The sequence below is a fragment of the Pelophylax lessonae genome (genome assembly GCF_965119305.1).
Source record: "Pelophylax lessonae genome assembly, chromosome: 9".
Taxonomy (NCBI): domain Eukaryota; kingdom Metazoa; phylum Chordata; class Amphibia; order Anura; family Ranidae; genus Pelophylax; species Pelophylax lessonae.
The window spans coordinates 214,423,681-214,447,447 of record NC_138776.1 but is presented as its reverse complement, the minus strand read 5'-3'; the positions used below and the strand labels follow the sequence as shown (position 1 = coordinate 214,447,447).

At 43.6% G+C, this 23,767-nt stretch overlaps 2 protein-coding genes across 3 annotated transcripts in view; one reads left to right on the top strand and one right to left on the bottom strand.

The window, feature by feature from the left end:
- Positions 1-18,521, bottom strand: part of LOC309562608 (mitochondrial import inner membrane translocase subunit Tim23-like) — a 32,466-nt gene extending 13,945 nt beyond the window's left edge. Inside the window, exons 1-6 of the mRNA XM_082266861.1 lie at positions 18,349-18,521; positions 16,011-16,069; positions 12,053-12,146; positions 8,468-8,552; positions 3,750-3,808; positions 2,914-3,024 (exon numbers count right to left, since the gene is read on the bottom strand). Coding sequence (XP_082122987.1) covers positions 2,914-3,024; positions 3,750-3,808; positions 8,468-8,552; positions 12,053-12,146; positions 16,011-16,069; positions 18,349-18,445 — 505 coding nt within the window. The 5' untranslated portion in view covers positions 18,446-18,521. The remainder of the gene's footprint in view (positions 1-2,913; positions 3,025-3,749; positions 3,809-8,467; positions 8,553-12,052; positions 12,147-16,010; positions 16,070-18,348) is intronic.
- Positions 18,522-18,683: 162 nt separating this feature from the next.
- Positions 18,684-23,767, top strand: part of PARG (poly(ADP-ribose) glycohydrolase) — a 379,986-nt gene continuing 374,902 nt past the window's right edge. Inside the window, exon 1 of one of the 2 annotated variants that reach the window (XM_082268024.1) lies at positions 18,684-18,977. In XM_082268024.1, coding sequence (XP_082124150.1) covers positions 18,830-18,977 — 148 coding nt within the window. In that variant the 5' untranslated portion in view covers positions 18,684-18,829. The remainder of the gene's footprint in view (positions 18,978-23,767) is intronic. The other variant, XM_082268025.1, reaches the window with a different exon arrangement.

Below are 23,767 nucleotides of genomic sequence, written 5' to 3'. Positions count from 1 at the left end.
TCTCCCACAGTACACAAAAATGTGATAGTTTTAGTAAATATAAACTGCCAAATACCTTTTCTCATCGGCAGTTAGAGCAGTCTTGTGACTTCTATCAGTGTCTGGCTAAAGCTTGTAGGAGGAGAAGTTGTCATTCTCCACTGATTGTCCTATGAGGCTGCAGGACCCCTGACCCTCTGTCTGGACAGTGTTGATCACATTCCCCTTCCCAAGAAAACAAAAACACTCTCTAGCAATAAACACCAAACTGAGCATGTGTGGAGTGTCCCCAAGGCTCTGTACTATCAGGAGATGAATTGGGGACAGTGGAAGGGCACAGCCATTTTACACAATACACAGGATTAACCCCCTAGGTTACAGAGCGAGTATAAAAAGCATGCTTTACTGCATATACAGGCTGATTTTACCGTTGTGGGTATAATAACACTTTAAAGCAGAAATTAAATTATCCTATCATTTACAGCCAAGAAAGTTGCTTCTGTTTAATCTGCAACTGTCATGGTGCTGTATCCCTGATGTAACAGCTCTCATATAAACGCCCCAGATAGGACTACGACTACAGGTGTGCATGCTGATGCTCCAAGCACCAACTGGCACAGGCAGCAAAAAGTCCTAGTTTTGGAACCATTCCCCAACTTCTCCCACATGAGCAGCGATTGAGAGCTGCTTTGTCCTTTGCACCCTCCCCAACAATGTGGCAGCAGGCCACCTGATTACCGTATGATATACGCAATGTAAGCTCTCCCATCCCATCATAAATTCAGGGAAGCATTGTGGAGACATAGCTATATGGATATAATCTAGAAAAAATAATAACTAAAGAACGGACATGAATTCATACTATAAAAACAAACTGTGTGCTTCCGGACTAATGCAGACAGCAATGAAGATGTCAGCAGTTTCAGTAAAGCACAGCTCAGCTATACACCCAGGTCACAAGTCAACAAAGACGGTTTCCAGTGTACAGCTTCACATTTCTCTACCAGCAGTGTAACACTGTCCCAATACAGAGATGTCCTGGACAGCTGACTACCACTGGGAACTATATTGCTAAATACCTGGAACATGACAGCCCACTGTATAATAGAAGAAGTAACATGAGCCTGCAGACCATCTTAAATGAAAAAAACAACAACCACAAACTTCGCAACATATAAAAAAGGAACAGAAATTGAAAAGCCTGTAGAATCCTAATAAGCAGTTAAAAATTCCTATTTAGCATAGACCTTTGTGGCCTGAACAACCTGTAGACTAAAGACCCGAACACACTCAACTCTTACCCAGAGCCGGTTCTAACTTACACAACCCCAGGTGAAATCCATTGTTATTTCACAGGAATCTTAACACAAGACAACAATGCAAACAGGGTCAGATTCATAAGCTAGAATCCTGCAGAGAGAACATTTGAGGCCAGGCACACGGTTTCTGAATGGCCAGAGGGTAGAATGTGATTTGACTTCTAAGACAAGCCTGTTGGGGTCAGATGTCACTACCTATCTTTATGCATCTTTTCTCAGAAAGAACTAGCAGTGTTCATATTTCTCTCAACGCAGATTTCCTTTAATGGGAAATCTCCACCTTTCCTAACAAAAATCTGTATACTGTAAATTGTATGTGCTAGGCAACAATGTGGAAATGCTATTGATGTGGCAGCACAGTGGCGAAGTGGTTAGCGCTTCTGCCGGGTAGCACTAGGGTTCAAACCACAACCTGCACAGGGTTTGCATCTTCTCTCTGTGCCTACGTGGGTTTCCTCCCACACTCCAAAGACTTGCTGGTAAGTTAATTGGCTCAACTAGGATTGCAAGCTCCTGGGGGGCAGGGACTGATGTGAATGTATAAACACGTAAATCACTGTGTATATTGAGGGTGCTACTTAGCCAGGGGTGTACAACCATTTAACCTTCCCGGAGGCCACACAAAATAAACATTTTTTTTTAGGTTTTGGATAGAGTGGAGATGGATTAGAACACCTGTTAGTTATTATTGCTGTCTGTGTCCCTGTTAGGACAAATAGAGAGGATGAATCTCAGTTTACCATTCTCATTGAAAAAAAAAAAATAGAAAAAAAATCGCAAATTTTCAGTTGTCCCCAGAAAACCAATGGAAGGGAAATCTTCCAATGGGGACACTAGTTCTGGTGAGCTGGGGATCCCCAAGAAATTCCCTTAGTTTACAGGGATTTCCTCTCACTTTCGGGTAGACTATGGGACAGAAAGCGAAGCTAAATCTCTGCTATGGGACACAGATGGCAAAAAAAAAAAAAAAAAAAAAATCTGACAGCAGTTATGACCCTCCATTATTCTATCCAAAATAAAAAAAAAAAAAGTTTTACCTATAGTTCTACTTTAACGATCATGGATATAAATAATATACCTATCCAAAAAATATCACTTCATTTTTGGGGTGTTGGGAGCGCACGCTCACCCCTTAGCTGCCACCAAGCGAGCAACATATCCACACATTGATTTGCCTGTACGAGCCACCCTGCCGCTATAATATATATATATATATATATATATATATATATATATAGTAAGCGGTCTGCAAGTGGTTAAGCAACGTAATGCAGTCCTTAAAGTTTACTGCACTTAACTTTTATTATTTAGTGGGATACAAGTACTGAATGTCTAAAGGAGGGCCAGAATGCAGGTTTATAGCACACAGACCCCCCTAGGCCTGTCCAGAATAAAAAGGAGCAGGCAAGAATTAAACACTGAATTCCTCTAAAATCCTTGTGTAGAACTCTCTAGAACTCAGTAGATCTTGGTCAAGCTATTGCTGTCACCAGCCTCCAAAACCAAGGAGAGTTCTTCCTGGTCCGGGACAGCAGTAAAGAGGCTGCAGAAAACTAAAACCTGCACAAGCTTATACAAAGTATTTTTTTTTTTTAAAAACACAAACGAAAAGTACCTGGAGATTTGTATAGAATTCCTGTCATTGTGCCGGCTGCCATAGTGTTCAGGTCATCTTCTGCTCCTCTAGTCTTCTCAATTAAGACTCCAAAGGCACTGTACAATAATGCTGAAAAAATATAGAAAAATTAAACCCTAACGCACATTTTTGAAAATTTAATTGAGATGCTGACGTGTTGAAATTATTAAAAATTTAATAAAAAAAATTGTAAAAAGTGATTAGATTGTCGTAAGTGTCAGTCACATGGCCATCTATTTCACCATTCAGAAATACACAATATTTTCCAAGAAACCTGTCCTGTGAAACATTGATTTAAATAATGAGATGCTAGCTCAGGAGTTTAAATCGACCTTTAACACTAAACAAATTAAGAACACTGTTGCAATAAAACTCCTAGCCAAATACAGCTGGTGAAATGGTCATAGCATGTCCTAGGACAACGCTGATGTCACACTGGGTCATTTCAAGTGCAAACGTCGTAACCAATGTTATTTGGATTATCAATAATCTAAAAAGGAGTAATTGTTCTATTGCTGTACAGAATGCATCTAAAGCCCCATTACAGTCACTAGAAAAGAAAGTTATGGACACAGTACACTTGTATTTTGTATGCTTCCAAACTAGCACTAAACAAGCAAATATTCAGCGCACTCTCAAGGAAGCCTAGCGCTGCCCAATACTAGTGCCACACTACCAGAACGGCAAGTATGGCATTCAGTATAGAGGGACATCGCCTTTATCTGCCAGCAGTGTAACACAGCCACAGGCACAGGATGGCACTGGACAGCTGACTACCACTGGCACAAAGTACAAATATAGAATCTTCCACTTACCTAAAGATCCTAGAGTGTTAGCCCACATCGCTCCTTGTCTTGTGACCATATTCATAATCCTGCAAACAGGTAAACACAGAATAAGTCTACATTTCACAGAGTTTACTAAAGGTAGTTAAACTTAGTGGAAAGTATTTCACTTTGAGGAAATGAAGTTGAACTATCCATACAGAAAGGCTTCTTCATTGTAAAAGCTGCAAAAACATGAAGTTGTTTTCTACAGGATAGAGAACAAACCATATAGCTAATAGGACTTTAAAGGTAGCCACCATTAATCCCACAAGGAAGAAATTAGTACACACACAAAATATTTTTATTATGTTGTCATAAATACATTTAACCACTTGCCGACCGCCGCACGACTATCTACGGCGGCGGTCAGCCCCTCACAGGCAAAGTGACGTAGGTCTACGTCGCTCGCCTGTGAGGGTTTAGGGAGCGAGCGCGCGCCGCCGGAGGCGCGCTCCCGCGTGGTCACGGACCCCCCCGCGCGCGTGACCGGCGGACCCGATCGCCGCCGGCCACTCTGCGATCGGCGGGGGAGAGGGAGATAGTCAGGCAGCTTGTGTAAACAAGCTGCCTGTCATTCTCCTCTCTGTATGAGAGCTGATCACATGGATCTACTATGTAGATCCATTGATCACTCTGCATACAGTTGAAGCCACAGCCAATCACAGTTAGAATCACGCCCCTAGGGACACACACAGCCCCTCCCTCTCAAATAAAGTTAACCCCTTCACTACCAGTGCATTTTTACAGTAACAGTGCATATGTATAGCACTGATTACTGTAGAAATGTCACTGGTAACCCCAAAAGTGTCAAAAATGTCAGTCAAGGGTCCGATCTGTCCGCCGTAATGTCGCAGTACCGCAACAAAAAAAAAAAATCGCAGATCGCCGCCATTACGCGTTAAAAAAAAAAACAACAAAAATGACAAAAATCTTTCCCTTTGTTAGTAAACGCAATAACTTTTGCGCAAACCAATCAAAATACGCTTTTTGCGATTTTTTTTACTAAACATAGGTAGCATAAAACAAATTGGCCGAAAATATTAAAAAATTTTGATTTTTACATTTTTTTTTGGGGGAATTTCATATAAAAAAAAGGGAAAAATATTGCTATTTTTGCAAAATTTACGCTCTTTTTTGTTTATAGCGCGTGATCAAAAAATCGCACAGGTGATCAAATACCACCAAAAGAAAGCTCTGTTTGTGGGAAAAAAAGGACGCCAAATTCGTTTCGGTACAGCGTCGCACGACCGCGCAATTGTCCGTTAAAGTCACGCAGTGCCGAATCGCAAAATGCCCTCTGGTCGTTTAGCAGCCAAATCCTCCGGGGCTTAAGTGGTTAAAACCATCACATGGATGGTGTGCATGAAGGTTCTATACAACATATTCCTATAGTAAAAGAACCCATAAGTTGCCCATCGTGTGCCAGGGTCTGGTGTCTGTGATAGCACAGAAATGGACGACCTCTTGTATCTGGGCCAAACTGGATTCTAGTGTGTGGATACCAATGGATCGCTACGCTTTTCGCTATGCAGCTTCCTTAGGTCAGGGTTTTTCAACTTCGGTCCTTGGGGCACACTAACAGGCCAAATTTTAAGTATTACCTTGAGGAGATGCAGACTAGAATACTGCAATCACTGAGCAGCAAATTATATCACCTGTGATGTATTTCAGTTTTCCTGCAAACCTGGCCTGTTAGTGGGCCCTGAGGACCGGAGTTGAGAAACACTGCCTTAGGTAATCCGAGTGGACATCTCCACTATCCCCCTGTTGGAGGAGCTATTTCCTCAGGTCGGATCGGCACGTAGAGGAGCCGTGGCTCCTGAACAGGAAGAAGGAAATTGATGGATGGTGGACACCTCTGATACAGGGATAACTCTGTTACCATCATCATTCTTTCACACTGAAAGTGAGAAGATATTTGTTGCTCTGTGGCTATCAACTAAACACCAATAGGATCTCCTGAGGAAGCTGCATAGTAAAACGCACAGCGATCCATTGGCATCTACTGCTGTCTTGCTGAACCGTGCTAGAACTTGGCTTTTAACACGCTGGTTAACTCAAAAGATCCTGGACTGTAGTAAGACTTAACTCTGACACACTGTTTAGCTCAAAAGTCCTGTGAACAGCTCCCTCCAGCCCTTCACTGGCTGAGGTAGCTCCTTGTAACTGCTTGTGCTGCTGCAACTCTCAACACTGCACACTGTACACAACAACTCTTCAGGGCCCTCTCACTAGGCGCACACCCTCTGACACTTCAGGGTCCTCTCACTAGGCGCACCCCCTCTGACACTTCAGGGTCCTCTCACTAGGCGCACCCCCTCTGACACTTCAGGGTCCTCTCACTAGGCACCCCCTCTGACACTTCAGGGTCCTCTCACTAGGCACCCACTCTTTACCGCTAGCTAGCTCCTGGATCCCTTGGACCTTCACCGGAGCGGTCCCCTCTTGCTAGGCAGACCCCCCCAGGGGCAGTTACAGTACTCACGAACTTAGAATGCTTTCCTGAAACTGGACCCCTCTACTCTGCTGGTCCTCGGCACACCAGATCGGCTCTACAGCTCAGCTCTGTCCCCTCAGGCAAGCAACCTAGGACACCCGATTCCTCTGACAGGAGGAGAGACAGCCATACTCTCCCTCCTGGGACTCTGCTTCCCACCAAAGACGCTGCGTCATGTGCTCCCTTCAAACTTATACCCAATCCCAGAATGCTGTGCGGCAGAATCTGCCTTTCTGGGGTAGATACAGGCCTGAGTGCACCATTGGCTGGGTTTCCTCCACTGGCTCCATGAGAGGGTTCTCATTGGGCACAATGGTAGGTGCTAGGCCCACTATACTTTTGCCTACCACCTACCTTGTAGGGTGCTACATGTGCTTCAAAAAACATAGCCATAAACACAAACAAAGTAACTTATAAAGATACATTACTGGTCATCTGAACATTACACAACCATTAAAAGAAAACAATGCCACCAGGAATGAACTAAAATGTAAAAGATAAAAATGTATACTTCCAGACTAGCGCCAAACCACAGGAAAAAAGGTGGTCAACGCACTCTCAAGGAAGCACGACACTGCCGGATACCAGTGCCACATGTCACTAGAACAGTGAGTGTGGCAGGAGGTATTAGATGGCAGCGCCTTTATCTGCCAGCAGTGTAACACAGTCACAGGCATCAAATAGCACCGGACAGCTGACTACCGCTGGATGGGATTATTATTAAACCTTAATTAACTGTAGCTAAGCTTTAAACATTGGCTATTAGAAAAGTTCTCTTTAACCCTTTTGCTGCCAAGGGTGTAAGGCCTATGTTAAAAACAAACACTTGTAGCTGGTAAACGCAGCAAGCCCTACGGCCTTGGCATTTCCTTTTGCTACAGGACCCCAGATATGTACCAAAAATACTGGTAAAAACAAATCAACACACCCCCTTCCCACACATACATGTAAAAGGGGTCCCCATTTACACCAGTGCAGCAGGTTATGGTGCACATGCTGGTGTGCATTGTTACAATGCATCACAAAAAATAAATAAAAATAGATATTAAAACTACATGCACAGCAACAGGTTTCTATGCTTTGTAAGGTGCTGCGTTGCAATAAAATGAATACATGCACACACAGCACTATGGATCAGGTTTTACCACCTGAGGTCAAAAATGGTGTGTAGAGGTAACTAACACGCAAGGATAGAAATATGGGAACCGCCACTGAAGGCTTCATGATTTTTATCCCAGTTCTGGCTTCTACAAGTGACCAGGGACAAGAATGCAGAACAGGAGTTGAGGTTTTTGAGCCTTTCGTTGGCCATTTACTGGTTTCCAATCATTAACTCACTACACAGAGCAGCGAGATGAGAACAGAACAAAACCTGGAACATTCTGAATGGAGACATGCTTGTTCTTGGTCAATGTACGTAGAATACTAATGCCTGGCTAAGCTTTTTTTCTATAATGACAGCTACACTAAGAAATTGGGGGAAAAAAAAAAAATAACTTGGTTAAGTGAAAAATACTAAATTGCCAAAACACTTTAAAAGAAATATGGAAGAGGTCACTGCCAACCTTCTGAAAATCTTGTTATATGGTTGTCGATGGCTTGGATACTTTGACATAGGATAAGTATATAGATCAATTAATGTAATAAATTACATACTTGTAGGACAGGGACTGAAAACTGTTGAAGCCAGAGGGTCTGTATAATGATCAACTAGAACAACAATGGGATTATTTCTAGAACAACCTTTAGAGAAGACCTTGGTTTCCTAGGACAAAGCAAGCTTATACTGCCACCTGCTGGTGTTTTGCAGATTTGTATGTGCTGCTGGGGTTGACACTAAAAATGCTTGCATTAAAAAGCCGTTTTTCTTTGTAAAATCAGCTAAATGCATGGCACCACATCCAGATACACACTGTACAGAGCCCATATTTGTAAAGCAACAGATTTGCCTAATAGGGAACAGTATCATCAGTTCTTACTTTCCAGGAACTTGCTCCTCAACAGTCACAGAGCAGAAAAATACCCAGAAATTTCAGCAAAGGCAAAACATTTTTCTTTATTTCCACCATCCATTGCTTGGTGGCTGCACAGTCTGTATAGGGTTTAACCAGGCTAAAACAGACTGCTGTCACTGCTGCCTTCAAAGCAAGCCTGTGTTAGTTAGCCTAGCGTAGGCAGTTAGTTGTGTATATGTGCATGCTGTACTCACTGAACATTCTTGGGCTTGGACCAGACCAGGTTTTGAGTTTCTCTTAATCCAAGACGCAAACCGTTAAATGCACCAAAGGCTGCTCCTAAAAGTCAAATAAATGATCACACATTACAAATGAAATATAGCAAATAGGTTAATCGGTTTTTACCTTCCTCCCCATATACACCAGTCTGTTTAGTGTCCAACTACAGAAGATGCTTTGATATCGGTTCTGTGGAATGGCACTATGAAATATGCCACATTTCTTGCATGATAAAGATTAACTGTACGAGTCCCAAACTAGCACCAAACAAGTAAAGCTTGTAAGGCGCACTCTCAAAGAATCTCAACACTACTAGAAGCTGAAGAAGCACAGGTCACCAGAACGGTAACAATGGACTTCAGCGTGAAGAAGTAGTGCCTTTATCTCCCAGCAGTGTAACACTATCACAGACATAGAAAGCACTGGACAGCTGACTACCGCTGGAATCTGTGTATGCTCCACATTACAGAACAATACAGAGGGAGTCCTGTGACTATATATGCTGCATTGAGGTCTACAAAGATGTCACTGATCAGTACTAGTGGTGGCCTTGCATGACAACTTTCACTGCCTGTAATTTAGGAAAAGGTCTGTAAATGCCCCATGAGTACAACATATCAGTCCATAAGAGCAGGGGTGCACCGATCAGACTTTTCTAGTCCCGATACCGATATCTGGCATTGTGTATCTGCCGATACCGATCCGGAACTACACACATACACAATATGCATGCGGCTGCAGTACAGAGCAAAGCTGCTGCTTCATGTGTATGGCTCCTCCATTCACAGGTGGAGTGCATCTGATATCACTCCGCCTGTGAGCCGGACCTATACAGGAAGTAGCGGCTCCCATCCCATACTACACCAAGTAAGGGACGGCTGAGCTGGGACTGAGCAAAACCGGATTGGCCCGTGGATTGGTTAATTTTACCGATCCCCGATCTAGCTATTTCGGCAGTATCCACACCAATATCAGATGCGTGCATCCCTACACAAGAGCTCAAGTGCCATAGGGAAAAAAAAAAAAAAAGCTGAATTACCAAACTTAACAAGCTTCCTTACTTGTGTCCATCCTGTCTTTGCTTGGCTTTCCATAACACCATTTTAAAAAAAAGATGATGTCATGCTTGCCAGCTGATGACATTTGTATCTCCTCTCATGCAGGTGCCATAACCCTCATCTGTTTAAAAAGATCTTGGGAGAATGGCTTTTCCAACAACAGATTAATGTAATGTTGTGCACAGCGCATGTGTCATACCGCACAACAGAGGTCCGCTTTAAGGAACTTAAATGCACAATGGTTGTTAAATGCACAATGGTTGTTAAATGCACAATGGTTGTTAAATGCACAATGGTTGTTGCTTAGCAAAAGCTGTCTACAGCAACACCCAATACCTCATCTTATTCTCCCACAGGCTGGAAGAGTAAATGTAAGAATCCACTTATTGATGTCTCTAGGTTTAATAAGTGATACAAAGTACAATATGAAGAAGAATTAAAGCAACATCGTATTAAGTCACAGCATTCAAATGTAAGGCAGCAGTATGGTAGCAAAAGCTTTCACCCTTTCCGAGGTGCCACACTGTCAGATATACCAGGAACCTCTACACAACTATTTACTTTCTTAAAGGAGATATTTCCATTCCTGTGACAACACTTTGGACAGACTATTGGATAGCTGCTTAGGTATAGAGTGAGGAATTGTGGGAGGGCGGATAAGCATCGTGTTTCTCCAATAGTTGATAGTTCTGGAGACCTCACTTACAAAAAAGATGTTTATAAGATAGAACAAGTCCAGATGGGTAACAAAAATAGTGAAAGGTCTGGGTGATAAAACATATCGAGAATGGCTTCAGGAACTTAGTATGTGCAGTCTGGATGAAAGAAGGGAAAGGGGAGATATGATTGAAACCTTTAAATTAGTGATCGACCAATAGTTTTTTTTTTTTATTGGCGATACCGATATTTTGGTCATTGCGTATCAGCAAATATTTTCGTACATTTAAAACATTTTTTTTTTTTTTTAACTTGACAGGTACTCTTGTGGAGGGATCTGGGGGTCTAAAAGACCACAAACACCTCCTCTGCACTTAAAAGCATTCAAAAACGCCAAGTTTGTCTGTTTTGAATGCTGTCTTTTTCTGGTGCCAGTACCCGGAAGTGATGTCATCACATAACTTCCAGGTTTTTGCATGGGAAGTTTTTGCATGGAGACCCGATCAGAGCTGAATGCGGCTTTGATCAGGCCTTTAGCGGCCGTTTAGGCTGGTTGCTCGGGTCTCCCAGTGGGACGGGAGACCCGGGCGAGCCGCAGAAGGTGGCCCCTCCCCCTCCATGTAATAACAGCCAAGCAGCTTCTCAGCCACATCGGTTGCAATTATAAGGCAGCCGACCGTGCGCTATGTACACCAGTACCGGGGTGATGCCTCTAGCTGCAGGTATCACTCCGGTACAAGCACTTTCCTGAAATATCGGTAATTGTGGCTGATCCCGATATATTGGGGAAAGTGCATATCGGCCCTCGTTATATCGGCTTTGCCAATAATCGGTCGATCCCCATTTTAAATACATCATTGACATGACCTAAATCTAACTAGAGGAAAGTTCAAAATGAATCCTAGAAAGTATTATTTTACTGAAAGGGTTGTTGAAGCATGGAATAAACTTCCAGCAGAGGTAGTGAGTCAGTCAACAGTAAATGGCTTCAAACATGCTTGGGACAAACAGATCTGAACTCAGGCTTATTAGTTATAGAAAAAAAAAAAATACAAAACATGTATATAAATTAATAATATTATATTATTTGCAGACTCAATTGACTACTCTGTCTTTTTTCTGCCGTCACTTTTCTATGCAATACCTGGAAGGACTGGATTTTTTTTTTTTAAATCAAGGTGACAGGGCAAAACTGCAAAAAAAAAAAAAAAAAAAAAAAAAAAAAAAAGGAGAAAATTTGGACTGTGCTGACATCCATACGTTACACAATATTTAGAATCGATCCTATGCAGAAGGTGTTGAAAGAGTGTGTGAAGACAATTACATCATTGCATGCAATACTAGAGTTGAACTTTTTTCTGATTTCCAAATTACCGATGGACCAATGCAAGTGCAAAAAACCCCACCTACACATCGGCTTTAAAGGGGCAGAGCATTCAAAGCAGATTTTCAGCATCTACTGGGGAAAAAAAAAAAAAAAAAAAAATCACCTTGTCCATTTCATGCAATCCAGTTGATCTTTAACGTCTCAGACTTGCCCTGGCTTTTATGAAGAAGTCCTGCTTTCTGTTGAATATTTGAGTTATTTTACTGAGAAGTGCATCCAAGGCCAGGATATTACTATACAGTGAGATCTCACTAGAGTCCACAGAAGATGGGGAAAAAAAATAAAAATAACCCATTCAGTATTAACCTTGACTGGTACTGGAGTACTGGCCTTGATACAAAATGGTTCAATACGACCTTTGTTTAGACCAACTAGGCTTAAACGCTTTGCTCCATTGATACATCATTGTTGATGTCAATGGGACATTGGGACACCATGTGCTCTGCCATGATACAAACCTGTCATACAGCAACCTCCAATTGTGAAAAAAGCAAGTTCAAATCTTCCTCGAGTCTTGTTGGCACCAGTAGGCAAAATAAACTCTTCTGAGTCCTAAGGGATGACAAAGTGTACATAATATAGGCTTTTAAAAAGCATCATTTTTTTTCAAAGACTGCACATTACAGTTTATGCCCTGAATATTCAGAATCTTTTTCACATAATAAAAACCTTACAGCGGAGGCATAACTAGAACCTTCAGGGCCCAGGCGCATGAAGCCATAAAGGGCCCCCCTGACCGGCGATGGAGCGTCAGGGCCCATTCACAAATGTGACCCTTACAATTCCTCCACTGGTGTCAGTTTTTTTTTTTTTTTTTTTTTTAGGAGCCCCGTTTGGAGGCTTTGGTGAAATATCAGGGGTCTAAACAGACCTCTGATGTTCCACCTTTGATACAGAGAACGCAGCCCTCAATCTCCACCTCTGAAGCCCCAGCTGCACAGAATAAATGGACAGGAATAGCTCTGTACTGAGGCTATCTGCTCATTCATGAACTGAAGCATAGTAAACATTTTATGGATAACCGACTATTCAATAGGACAAGGAAGGGGCAGGTAAATGACACATTTACCGGCTCCTTCCCCACTCTCCATCCTGACAGATCCTCACCAGCAGCCAGCAGGAAAGGGGGGGGGGGAAGAGGACCGAGCAGTGCTGCAGGGGATGAGATGGTGGTGGTGGTGGGTACACAGGAGCCCGATCACAGCAGGTGGTAGATAAGAGGAGCTGTGGGGCGATATGTAGAAGACCCTTAACCCTCCATTTTCCACCTGCAGCCACTAAAAGGCTGCAGGAGGAGAGTGAAGGGGATCCGTTCCTATAATGTACATGCCACCCCTCCTATCCAGATGTACAAGGGCTTTAAATCCTAACTCAATGTTTTATTTAACTTTATCAGTTCCTTTGGGCCAGGCTGGTCCAAATGAATCCTTTCCTTCACTGTGCCAGCTGTCAGCGTTGTATAAACTTACGCAGCATCAACTACATCCAGTATACAGCGCTGTGTTCTGGCAGGGGTACGAGTATCTCCTGTCATTCCATAAACAAAATTCCAGTAAGCTAAGCAATGCTCAGCTATTCTCAGAAAGCCTTGTATTTTATGAATGAATACAAGGCTTCCTCTGATTGGATATAGTGGAGATTGTGACATCATCCTCCCATCTCTCCACCTCAGCCAATCATCGAAAGCCTTGTATCCATTTATAAAACACAAGGCTTCTTGTGAATGACTTGGGCCAAATTAACTATTAAAAGTTAAATGAAACTGGGGAGTTAAGCTTTGAGATGAGCAAGAGAAACTAGCGAGAGCCGTGGGGGGTCCAGGAGATTGACAGCCCTGAAATATCTTTCCCAACCCACCATGGGGTGACAAGTCTTTGCAAACAAGCAGCTCCGAGGAGCATGGGCAGAAAGAATGGTTGAGTATTCTGGATTTAGTCTCCCCATAAACGCCTTCTTCCTATTAATGCCCAAGTCCAAAATTATAGGTTGAATGCTCTGATGGACATTTGTGTTTACTGTGTGAATGTGAAACATTTGCAGGAGTGAGGTCATTAAAAAATGTTAACAATCACAAACCTGTGAAAATATCGGCATTGTGTGCGTACAAATTCTTGCATGTGCAAACCCAATGTAACCATATCTAAAAGTGATTGGAAAGTCGCATTTTCTTTCCAATAAAAATAACATGTAATACTTACCTGCTCTGTGCAGTTAGTTTTGCACAGTGCAGCCTGGAACCGCCTCTTCTCGGGTCCCTCTTCGGCTCTTCTGCCCCCCCAGCTTGCTATGGGGGCACCCGAGCAGAGTCACAGCTTCGTGTATCCATTCAGACATGGAGCTGCAGTTTGGCCCCAACCCCTCTCTTATTGGCTGACTAATTGACAGCAGCCGGAGCCAATGGCCCCGCTGCTGTGTCTTAGCCAATGAGAGGAGGGTAGTCCAGGATGGCCGAGACCGTTGAGGACATTGCTGGATCGAGAGGGGGCTCAGGTAACCATTAGGGAGGGCTGATGCACATAGCATAGAATGCATTAAGATAAAAACCTTCTGATTTTAAAACCCCTTTAAGGACACATTTCAGACATTTCTTTCCCTGTTGTGATGAAATGCCACAATGGGAAAAATATTTCATAAATGTCTGTTCTCTAATGAAGAGCTTTTCTACTTGCAGTTTTCTAAAGCTTAACTCTACCCCCCCCCCCCCCTCCTCCAAAACGACATCCGCAGCTCCCTCACTAGCATCTTTACTTGGTCTTCTGGGTTCAGGGTCTTTAGCTGGAATGCCTGTGCCATGATGACAAAGTGGAACTAAACTCTATCCTTTTCAGCCAAGGAAGCTGCCATCTTAGCATTGGCTTGATCTGCAACTGCCATGGTGCTGCACATCATCTATCAAATAGCTGGTGTTATAACTGATCACAATTTGGTGAAATGTGACAGTTTGTATTACTGGCATGCCAGGATTGGAATAGTTTTTTTTTTTTTTAAATTAAATCGCTGGGGTTAGTTGCACTTTAAAGTGGAACTAAAACCTCCTTTCCTTTACAGCCAAGCAAGCTGCCACCTAAGCCGCGGTGGGATTTACAGCTGCCAGGGTGCTGCACAGCAGCCATTTGATGGCTTGACAGTTGGTTGAGCAAACAAGCAAATATTACAGTTATTCCCTGCATGCCTTGAATGGAACTATTTTGGGAAAACTTACAGACTGATTGGTTTAGTTCTGTCTGAAATCCTGTGAATGTTTGGGAATTGATCTGAAAATGTAGAGATGTGCATGCACAATTCCGCACACATTGCAAAGATTGTGAACAGACAGGAACATTTCCTTTACTGTGGAAATACACAGTCTAGTCTAATATGTCCCTTCTGGAACACAAAGCCTGCCTGTCACGCATTTTTATTTTTTCCAAAGTTCCATTTTAACTGAAAATACAAACAACCCCTACCTTACCCTAACTCCATCACCCTTCATCTAATGGAGATAAAAAATAAAGACTAGTATGAAATCCAGCATGATGGACAACCATTGCTCCCTCCATAGATAGTGTAGAAAATTGTACCGTATATACGCGAGTATAAGCCGACCCAAATATAAGCCAAGGCTCCTAATTTTACCACAAAAAACTGGGAACTTGACTCGAGTATAAGCCTAGGGTGGGAAATGCAGCAGCTACTGGACCACCACGAAACCCAAAACAGGGGTTGCGGGCATGGTGCAGGGGCTGCGGGCATGATACAGGCAATGCAGTGCTGTGTATATGGTACAGGAGAATCTCCTGGTACCATACCCACAGCACTACATCTCCTGAGGAGATACAGGGGCGGCGGAGTCTCACTTACCTTTCAGTGAGGCACCTTACATTTAAAAATGGCTCCGCCTGGCACCAGCGCATCACCACACATGCGCCGTCTGCCCGGGAATAGCCGAACGCGTACGGGCTTTCCCAAGCGACGGTGACACATGCGCACTGACCGGAGAACAGGTAAGCGAGACCGTGACTCGAGTATAAGCAGAGGGGGGCCTTTTCAGCATAAAAAAAAAACCATGCTAAAAAAGTCGGCTTATACACAAGTATATACGGTAACCACCCAGGGGCAGGACATTATTTGTAGGATTACCAGGTAAAAACAAAACAAAGAAAAAGGAAAACTAATGAAGCCACCACACTCAAGGACTTGTAAGCTGCAATAGATTACATTTTTGTTTTTGGGTTTAGATACAATTTAAAGCAGTATTAAAAGGATAAGTATAGCCAAAGCTTTTTAGGAAATACTTCTATGAATCACAGGATTGCAAAAACGAATGCAGCCATCACATCTAAATAATATAATGTTTGCATTTGGGTTTAATACTGCTTTAACACTCCGCATACATCTTCAGATTATAACTTTACTCTGATTTATAAAGTTTCTTACCTGCGTTAAATACCTTGGATCCACGTTCAAATATGGAGAAAGGGGGCTCATTCCTGTTACTGAAGAGAAACAAAATCTCTTTTATTCACAATGTATTCATATAAATGTATTAAATGATCTATAAAATGGACTGTAAAGCAGGAATAAATAATGAGAGCTGAATCAAACAGGTAAAATGAACGGATTTCCCTGATAATGCAACATAAATTAGGGTAAAAGGGAGGCTTAATGTGCTCTAAAGGCTTTTTACCCAAATGCATTCTCTGCATTAGGAAAAAAAAATAAAAAACCCCTTCCTTGACATGATGCAAATCTGTGATCCTATTGGATTACACTGTATCATGCCATTTCACCACAGGATTTCACCTGGTGACTTTTCCAGTGCCCTGCCTGTGCTTTTCCAGTTCTTTGTGCCTGGAAAATTTTGAACGACCATGGCGTCCAAAAAGTGTTCTTTTTGTGCAAAAGCGCTTTTATACGAACTGGAAAACAGTGACAGTGAAACAGAGTTACGTGAAGAACTGAGCGATAGCGATTTGTGGGAAAATTCATCATCAGGTACAGAAAGTGATGACAGCGAAGATTCCAATGTCTTTTTCTGGCACATAGCTTGTGGAATTTGGGAAGTATATCAAATGATTCTTCAGAATTTCCAACGGAGCGATGTGCCAGAAAGAGACATTGGAATCATCGCTGTTGTCACTTTCCGTACCTAATGACAAATTTTCCCAAGAATCGCTATTGTTCAGTTCAAGTAACTCCTTTTCACTGTTTTCCAGTTCGTCTAAAAGCGCTTTTGCGCAAAAAGAACGCTTTTTGGACGCCATGGTCGTTCTCTATTTTCCAGGCACAAAGAACTAGAAAAGTACAGGCAGGGCACTGGAAAAGTCACCAGGTGAAATCCTGTGGTGAAATGGAATGATACAGTGTAATCTGTTAGGATCACAACTCTGTATCATGTCATTTGGTTTATTTACATTTTTTAAATTGCTGCCGGTTCCACCCCCCTGCGTCACAACGCTCGCAGGGAAGGGAACCGGAAGACAGGTGCCGGCATCGGCCGAGCACACAGCGGGAGGACAGTGGGGAATCGCAGGGGAAGGTGAGTTTTAAAATATAAAACAGATTTCCATGCAAAAAAATTTACCGCTTTTAGCACAGAAATCTGTAAATAATCAGACAGCCAGGGAGGTTAAAAGGAGTTGTAAGGTCGTGGGATTTTCCCCCTTAATGCCTTAATGGGGAAACCCTTCAGTGCTGGAGCCCCCCCCCCCCCTATTATTACCTGAACTCAATTACAGAGTTACATAGTTAGGTTGAAAAAAGACATCAGTCCATCCTATGATGTGTGTGTGTGTGTGTTTGCTGTTAACCGTACATTGTATACCCCTGTATGTTGTGGTCTTTAAGGTGCCCATCTAATAGTTTTTTGAAACTATCGATGCTCCCTGCCGACACCACTGCTTGTGGAAGAGAATTCCACATCCTTACAGTGAAAAACCCCTTGCGTATTTTAAGGTTAAACCGCCTTTCCTCAAGTTTTAGTGAGTGGCCACGTGTCTTATTGTATTCCCTTTCTCTGAATAGTTTGTTCCTTATGCTAGGGTCGCCAGTACAGTATTTGTACATTGATATCATATCCCCCCTCAATCGTCTCTTCTCCAGAGAGAATAAGTTCAGTGCTTGTAGTCTTTCCTCATAGCCGATGTCCTCCATTCCCCTAATTATTTTTGTTGCCCTTCTCTGGACTCTCTCCAGTTCCAGCACATCCTTCCTGAGGACCGGTGCCCAGAACTGGACAGCATACTCCAGATGTGGCCGGACCAGAGTCTTGTAGAGCGGGAGAATAATCTCTTTATTTCTGGAGTGAATCCCCTTTTTTATACAACCCAGTATTCTGTTGGCTTTGCTTGCAGCGGCTTGGCATTGCATGCCACTTCCAAGCCTGTTGTCTACCAGTACCCCCAAGTCCTTTTCCATCCTAGACTCACCCAGAGGTTCCCTCCAGAGGTTCCAGCGACAAGCCCAGCAGCTCCAGCCGCTGTCTCCGGTCCTCATTGGATAGATTGATACTCTGATCACCAACTACAAGAATTGTCTGATCTCTGTGATCACCAATAAGGGTTCCCCACCACCAAGTACTAAGTCATGGTTTGCTTGGGAATCAAATACTTATTTCACTCTGAACTGTAACTCTTTGATGGACTGTTAGCGCCATAGAAATGTGTAATAAGATCAAGCTACAAGGAGGAAGTATGGATTCCTATTGATCACACTCAGCGCCTGATCCATGCTGGAGGTGACCCCCGGCCTTATATGACCCCGCTCTCACACTTACAGGGTACCCCGGCCAGATCTGTATTTGGGTAACCTGGCGACCCTCCGAAGATGCTGCCGAACCCTCCCCGGCCCCCGGGGTGGTTATTGCTGTCCATCTCCCTCGAAGCTCGGCCGCGTGTCTCTGAATCCCCTGCCTGACCTCTCCGCAGCCGCCGTAAAGGAAAGCACTTCCGTTCCCATACGTAACTTCCTGCTTTCCTCGCAGCAACAGCTTCGCTTTACGACATCTGCAGCCGAAAAGTCCCTGTTGTCGTCTGGCACTGTCACGAGCAGCCAATGGGAGGCGAGCCGGTCTGTGCGCAGGCGTACGTCATGTAGTGCGCATGCGCCGAGGGTTAGGGGGCGTCACCAAAGTTCAGACTCCCAGGAAAAGCGCAGAGAAAGAGAAATAGAGGCGGTGATTTGTTTGGGGTTGTCAGTGAGGGGGAAAGTGCCGCCTGAAGGATGAACAAGCGACTCCCAGCGGCCTGGGCGAAGCAATGAGTGCGGTGTTTGGGGTGGACGAAGTAGAAGAACCCCTCAGCAAAAGGGTCCGAACCCAGGAGCCACAGACAGTTACCGAGGGCTCCGAGGAGGAAAGGGGTTTCCCGGGAAGCCGGGGCCCCAGCAGCACCGTGGGGAATAGAGGTGTGTGTGTATACAATGATATGACGGCTGTTCTCTGCTCTCAGGAGGGTGAGGGGAACACGTGACCTGCCTTTGTGGCCAGTCACGTGACTCTCCTCCTCTATGGTGTCTGCTCAGCCTATGGACACCCCTTTTCTTCTCAGTGTTACTAAGCCAACAGTAAAATCAGTCTGTATGTGCAGTAAAGCATGTTTGTTATACTCACTGTGGAACCCAATAGGTTACTCCTCTGCATTGTGTAAAAAGGCTGTTCCATCCTGTTTTCTCTGATCCTCCCCTTCTTCCACTGTCCCCAACCCATCTCCTGATAGTACAGAGCCTTTGGAGTCACTCTGCACATGCTCAGTTTGGTGTGTGTTGCTGGAGAGTTTCTTGGGTGGGTGCATGTGATCAGCACCCGACCAATCAGCACTGTCCAGGCAGAGGGTCAGGGGTCCTGCATCCTGATAGGACAGCTCAGCGCAGAATGAAAACTCCTCCTACAAGCTTTATCCAGACACAGATAGAAGTCATAAGACTGCTATATACTGCTGATGAGAAAAGGTATTTTTTACTAAAATGATGGCATTTCCATGTTCTGTGGGAGAGCAGATATAGTGAATGCAGGCTCCTGGGTTTAAGTACAGCTAAAGACCTAACTTTCTTTTTTTTTTTTTTCATTTTGGATCGAGTAAGGAAGGGTATAACCCCTGGCAGATGTTTTCCCATCTGTGTCCCATTGGGGAGATTTCCCTTCACTTCCTGTCCTATAACTAAAACAGGAAGTGAGAGGGAATCCCTGCCAAGTGAGGAGATCCCTGGAGTCACCAAAACCGGTGTCTTCTATAGAAAATTCCCCTCTATTGCTGTTCTGGGGATGACCCAAAATTTGGCATTTACATTCATTTTTGATATCCGTTAACATGACAAATAGGGTAAATCTCCACAAAGGGGGCACAGATGGTATTTAAAAATAAAAACAGACAGGGGTTCTAATCCATCTCCACTCTGTCCAATACTAAAAAAGAAGTTTGCCTTTGGTTATACTTTAAATTGGAATTCCAGGCTCTTCTGAAGTAAACTTTTATAGTAGTAACTATAGGCAAAGCTTTATTTTTTTGGATAGAGTAAAGCCCTGTACACACGATAAGAAAATCTGAAGGGAAATTTCGTCCGACAACCGATCTGCCGATTTTGGGATTGTTAGTATGGTGCTTCCGACAGCCGACTCTGACTTTTCGGCTGACAAAATCCTGATGTGCAGGCTATATCATTTTTGTCGTCCGTAATACAACGTCCGATTTTCATCTCATTAGTACAAAACATTCGACGCAAAAAATTCCTAAGAGCAAGACTAGGCATGCTCAGAGACGAAAGAACACATACAAAGCAATCCAACATGTGACATCACTTTTTTTTTTTTTTTCAATCAATAGATTTTTATTAGTTTTATCAAAAATAACAATAACAACAAGTTACATCAACTGGATGTAGATAACGGGAAATAACAGGACAGTGGAGCTTCATTACAATGGTCGTCAGTAAAGCGTTAATACAGTAGATATTGATAGCAAACTTCTATGCAAGAGAAAAACATATACTTAATGGTGGGATTGTAGTTCAGACTTCAAGATGGGAAGAGAAGAGGAGAGGTCGCCCCTACCAACCCGGCTCAGAGCCCCAAGGGGAACAATGTCACCGAGCCAGGCGGCGAAGCCACCCCTCCATATGGGTAGTAGTACATAAAACTTACTGTGGTCTATAAGGCCATGCCAGCCAGGCTTTATTAAACTTGTGATAAGATGGAGTATTTAGGGAAAGAGCTTTTTCCAGTTTATAATTTTCATTCACTAAACGTATTGTTTCGGAGATACTTGGTGTGTCTATGGTTCTCCATTTACGCAATATTAAGGTTCTGGCTCATGACATTAATTCTGAAGTAGAATTCTGTCGTACAGGAAAATTAGTATGAAAATAACCTCTTCACTTTCCACATCAGACTAGCATGCCACAAAAAACGGACGACAGATCGTTCGATAATCTGATCGTGTGTACGGGGTTATAACCCTTGTCAGTTTATTTTTTGCCATCTGTGTCCCATTGGGGAGATATTCTTTCACTTCCTGTTCCATAACCAAAACAGGAAATCCCTGCAAATTAACCACTTTACCACCGGAGGATTTTGCTGTCTTCCGTCCAGGCCACTTTTTGCGATTCGGCGCTGTGCGACTTCAACTGACAATTGTGCGGTTGTGCGACGCCGTACCCAAACGAAATTTACGTCCTTTTTTTCCCACAAATAGAGCTTTCTTTTGGTGGTATTTGATCACCTGTGCGATTTTTACTTTTTGCGCTATAAACAAAAAAAGAGCGTTTATTTTGAAAAAATAACAATATTTTTAACATTTTTTTTTATATGAAATCCCCCCCAAAAAAGATGTAAAAACAATTTTTTTTTTAATTTTTGGCCAATTTGTTTTCTGCTACCCATGTTTGGTAAAAAAAATAGCAATAAGCGTATTTTGATTGATTTGCGGAAAAGTTATTGCGTTTACTAACAAAGGGAAAGATTTCTGTCATTTTTGGTGTTTTTTTTTTTTTAACGCGTAATGGCGGCGATCTGCGATTTTTTTTTTTTTTTTTTTTTTTTTTTTTTTTTGCGGGACTGCGACATTGCGGCGGACAGATCGGACCCTTGACTGACATTTTTGACACTTTTGGGGGTACCAGTGACATTACTGCAGTAATCAGTGCTATATATATGCACTGTTACTGTAAAAATGACACTGGCAGGGAAGGGGTTAATTTTATTGGAGAGGGAGGGGTTAATGTATGCCTGGTGCTTACTGACGTGTGGGGGGGGGGGGAGGTGACTGTGTGAGTCATGGACAGATCGGATGTCCAGCTATGCTGAACAGTCCGATCTGTCACTCCCTGTCACTATGGAGATCCGCCCGCTGTGTTTACACACAGCGGGCGGATCTCCAGACTCGATCCCCGATGATCGGGTAAGAGCAGCGGCGATCGCCGCTGCTCCTCCCCTGGCCCGACTCCCGCTGTGAATGAAAACAGCGGGAGCGAGCCTCCAGCGGCGCGCAAGCACCGCCCAGAAGGGGGAGTGTCTGACGACGTAGTACTACGTCGTCAGACGATAACGAGCCACTTTGCCGCAGTAATATTACTGTGAGCGGTCTTAAAGTGGTTAAGGGAATCCCACGGGGTTCCCCCAAGTCAGCAGGACTAGTGTCCCCATTGGAAGATTTCCTTTTTTGTTACTTTTCTGGGGACAACCCAAAATGGGAGATTTGCTTTTACTTTCAATAATAATGGTAAACAGGACAAATAGAGACTGAGAATCTCCCCAACTGGGACACGGGCATCAATAAAAACTGTCAGGGGTTCTAATTCTTCTTCACACTATCCAAAACTGAAAAAAAGTGTTGCCTTTAGTTGTACTTTACATCGGCTCCCGCCCCTTCTAATTACCCTGTAGGATGAGGTCTTCAAACTATGGCCCTCCAGTTGTTCATGAACTACAATTCCCATCATGCCTAGTTATGTCTGTTAATGTCAGAGTTTTACAATGCCTCATGGGATTTGTAGTTCCACAACAGCTGGAGGGCCGTAGTTTGAGGATCCCTGGTGTAGAAGGAAGATGCCTATAATTTCCTATTCTCAGGGCACTTCAGTCCGGTCACATGGTCATCTCCTAGTGTCTTCAGGGGGGAGGAGAGAGTGCCCACAATGGCTGCCCCATAATAAGTCTATGGCCCCTTTCACACATAGGGTCCATTCAGATCCGCCTGTCAGTTTTTCTGAACGGATGCCCCATGCTTCTCTGTGGGGCATCGGATGTCAGCGGAGATATGTCTGCTAACATCCGATCCGGTCCGTCAAATCCGGATGGATGGAAACCCTATTTTCCATCTGTCTGGCAGATCGGATGAGAATGGACAGGCGGTCTGTTCCCATTTCCCCCATAGAGGACAGCAGGGATCTGACAGCTCTGTCTCCACACACAGAGCATAGACAGAGCTGTCATCTGCCTGCTCAGCGGGGTCGGCGGATCGATCCCTGCTGAGAAAAACTGAGTCCATCGGTGGAACGGACTGTGTGAAAGGGGCCTATGGGTGACGTCACCGCACAGGCTCTACAGCTGTTGTTGGTGATCTCTCCACCCCCTGAAGCCATTGGGAGCCAATCACATGACAGGACTGGAGCACCATGAGAATAGGGAAGTATAAGAATCTTCCTTTTACAGGGTGGCTAGTATAGGAGTTAGAAGGGGGGGCGATGGAAGCTTAGTTAGGAATAGCCCTGACTTCCACTTAAACACTGATGTTTAGTAAGATTTTCTTGGTAGGTGAGTACAGTACCCAACACATTGTCTCCCTGTCATGGTGTGTGTTCCAGGTTCTTCATGTAAAAGGGCCACACTTTATGGTGGCAGAAAATGCTCTTGCGGCCCTTCAGCAGCTGAAAACAAAAATGTGAAGGATTTATACCTCCTGTCCACCTTTTTCTACCCCCCCCCCCCTCATTCCCAGAACTTGTACTATTATTGCAAACCTCCCAAACTTTGAGATGGGGATGAGGGACACCTTTTAGCAAAAGTATGTAGGTGCAGGACACGCCCCCTGCCACACCCCCTTAAGGGAGAATTCTATAAAAACATTATTAGTGTGTGTTTTTTTTTTTTTTACCACTACTATACCTTTTATATTGGCTTTTAACATTTACAAATGCAGCAATTTATGACGCTTTTCCACTGCATGCAACCGAACGGTTTGGCTTGCTTTTGCGCTTTTCCA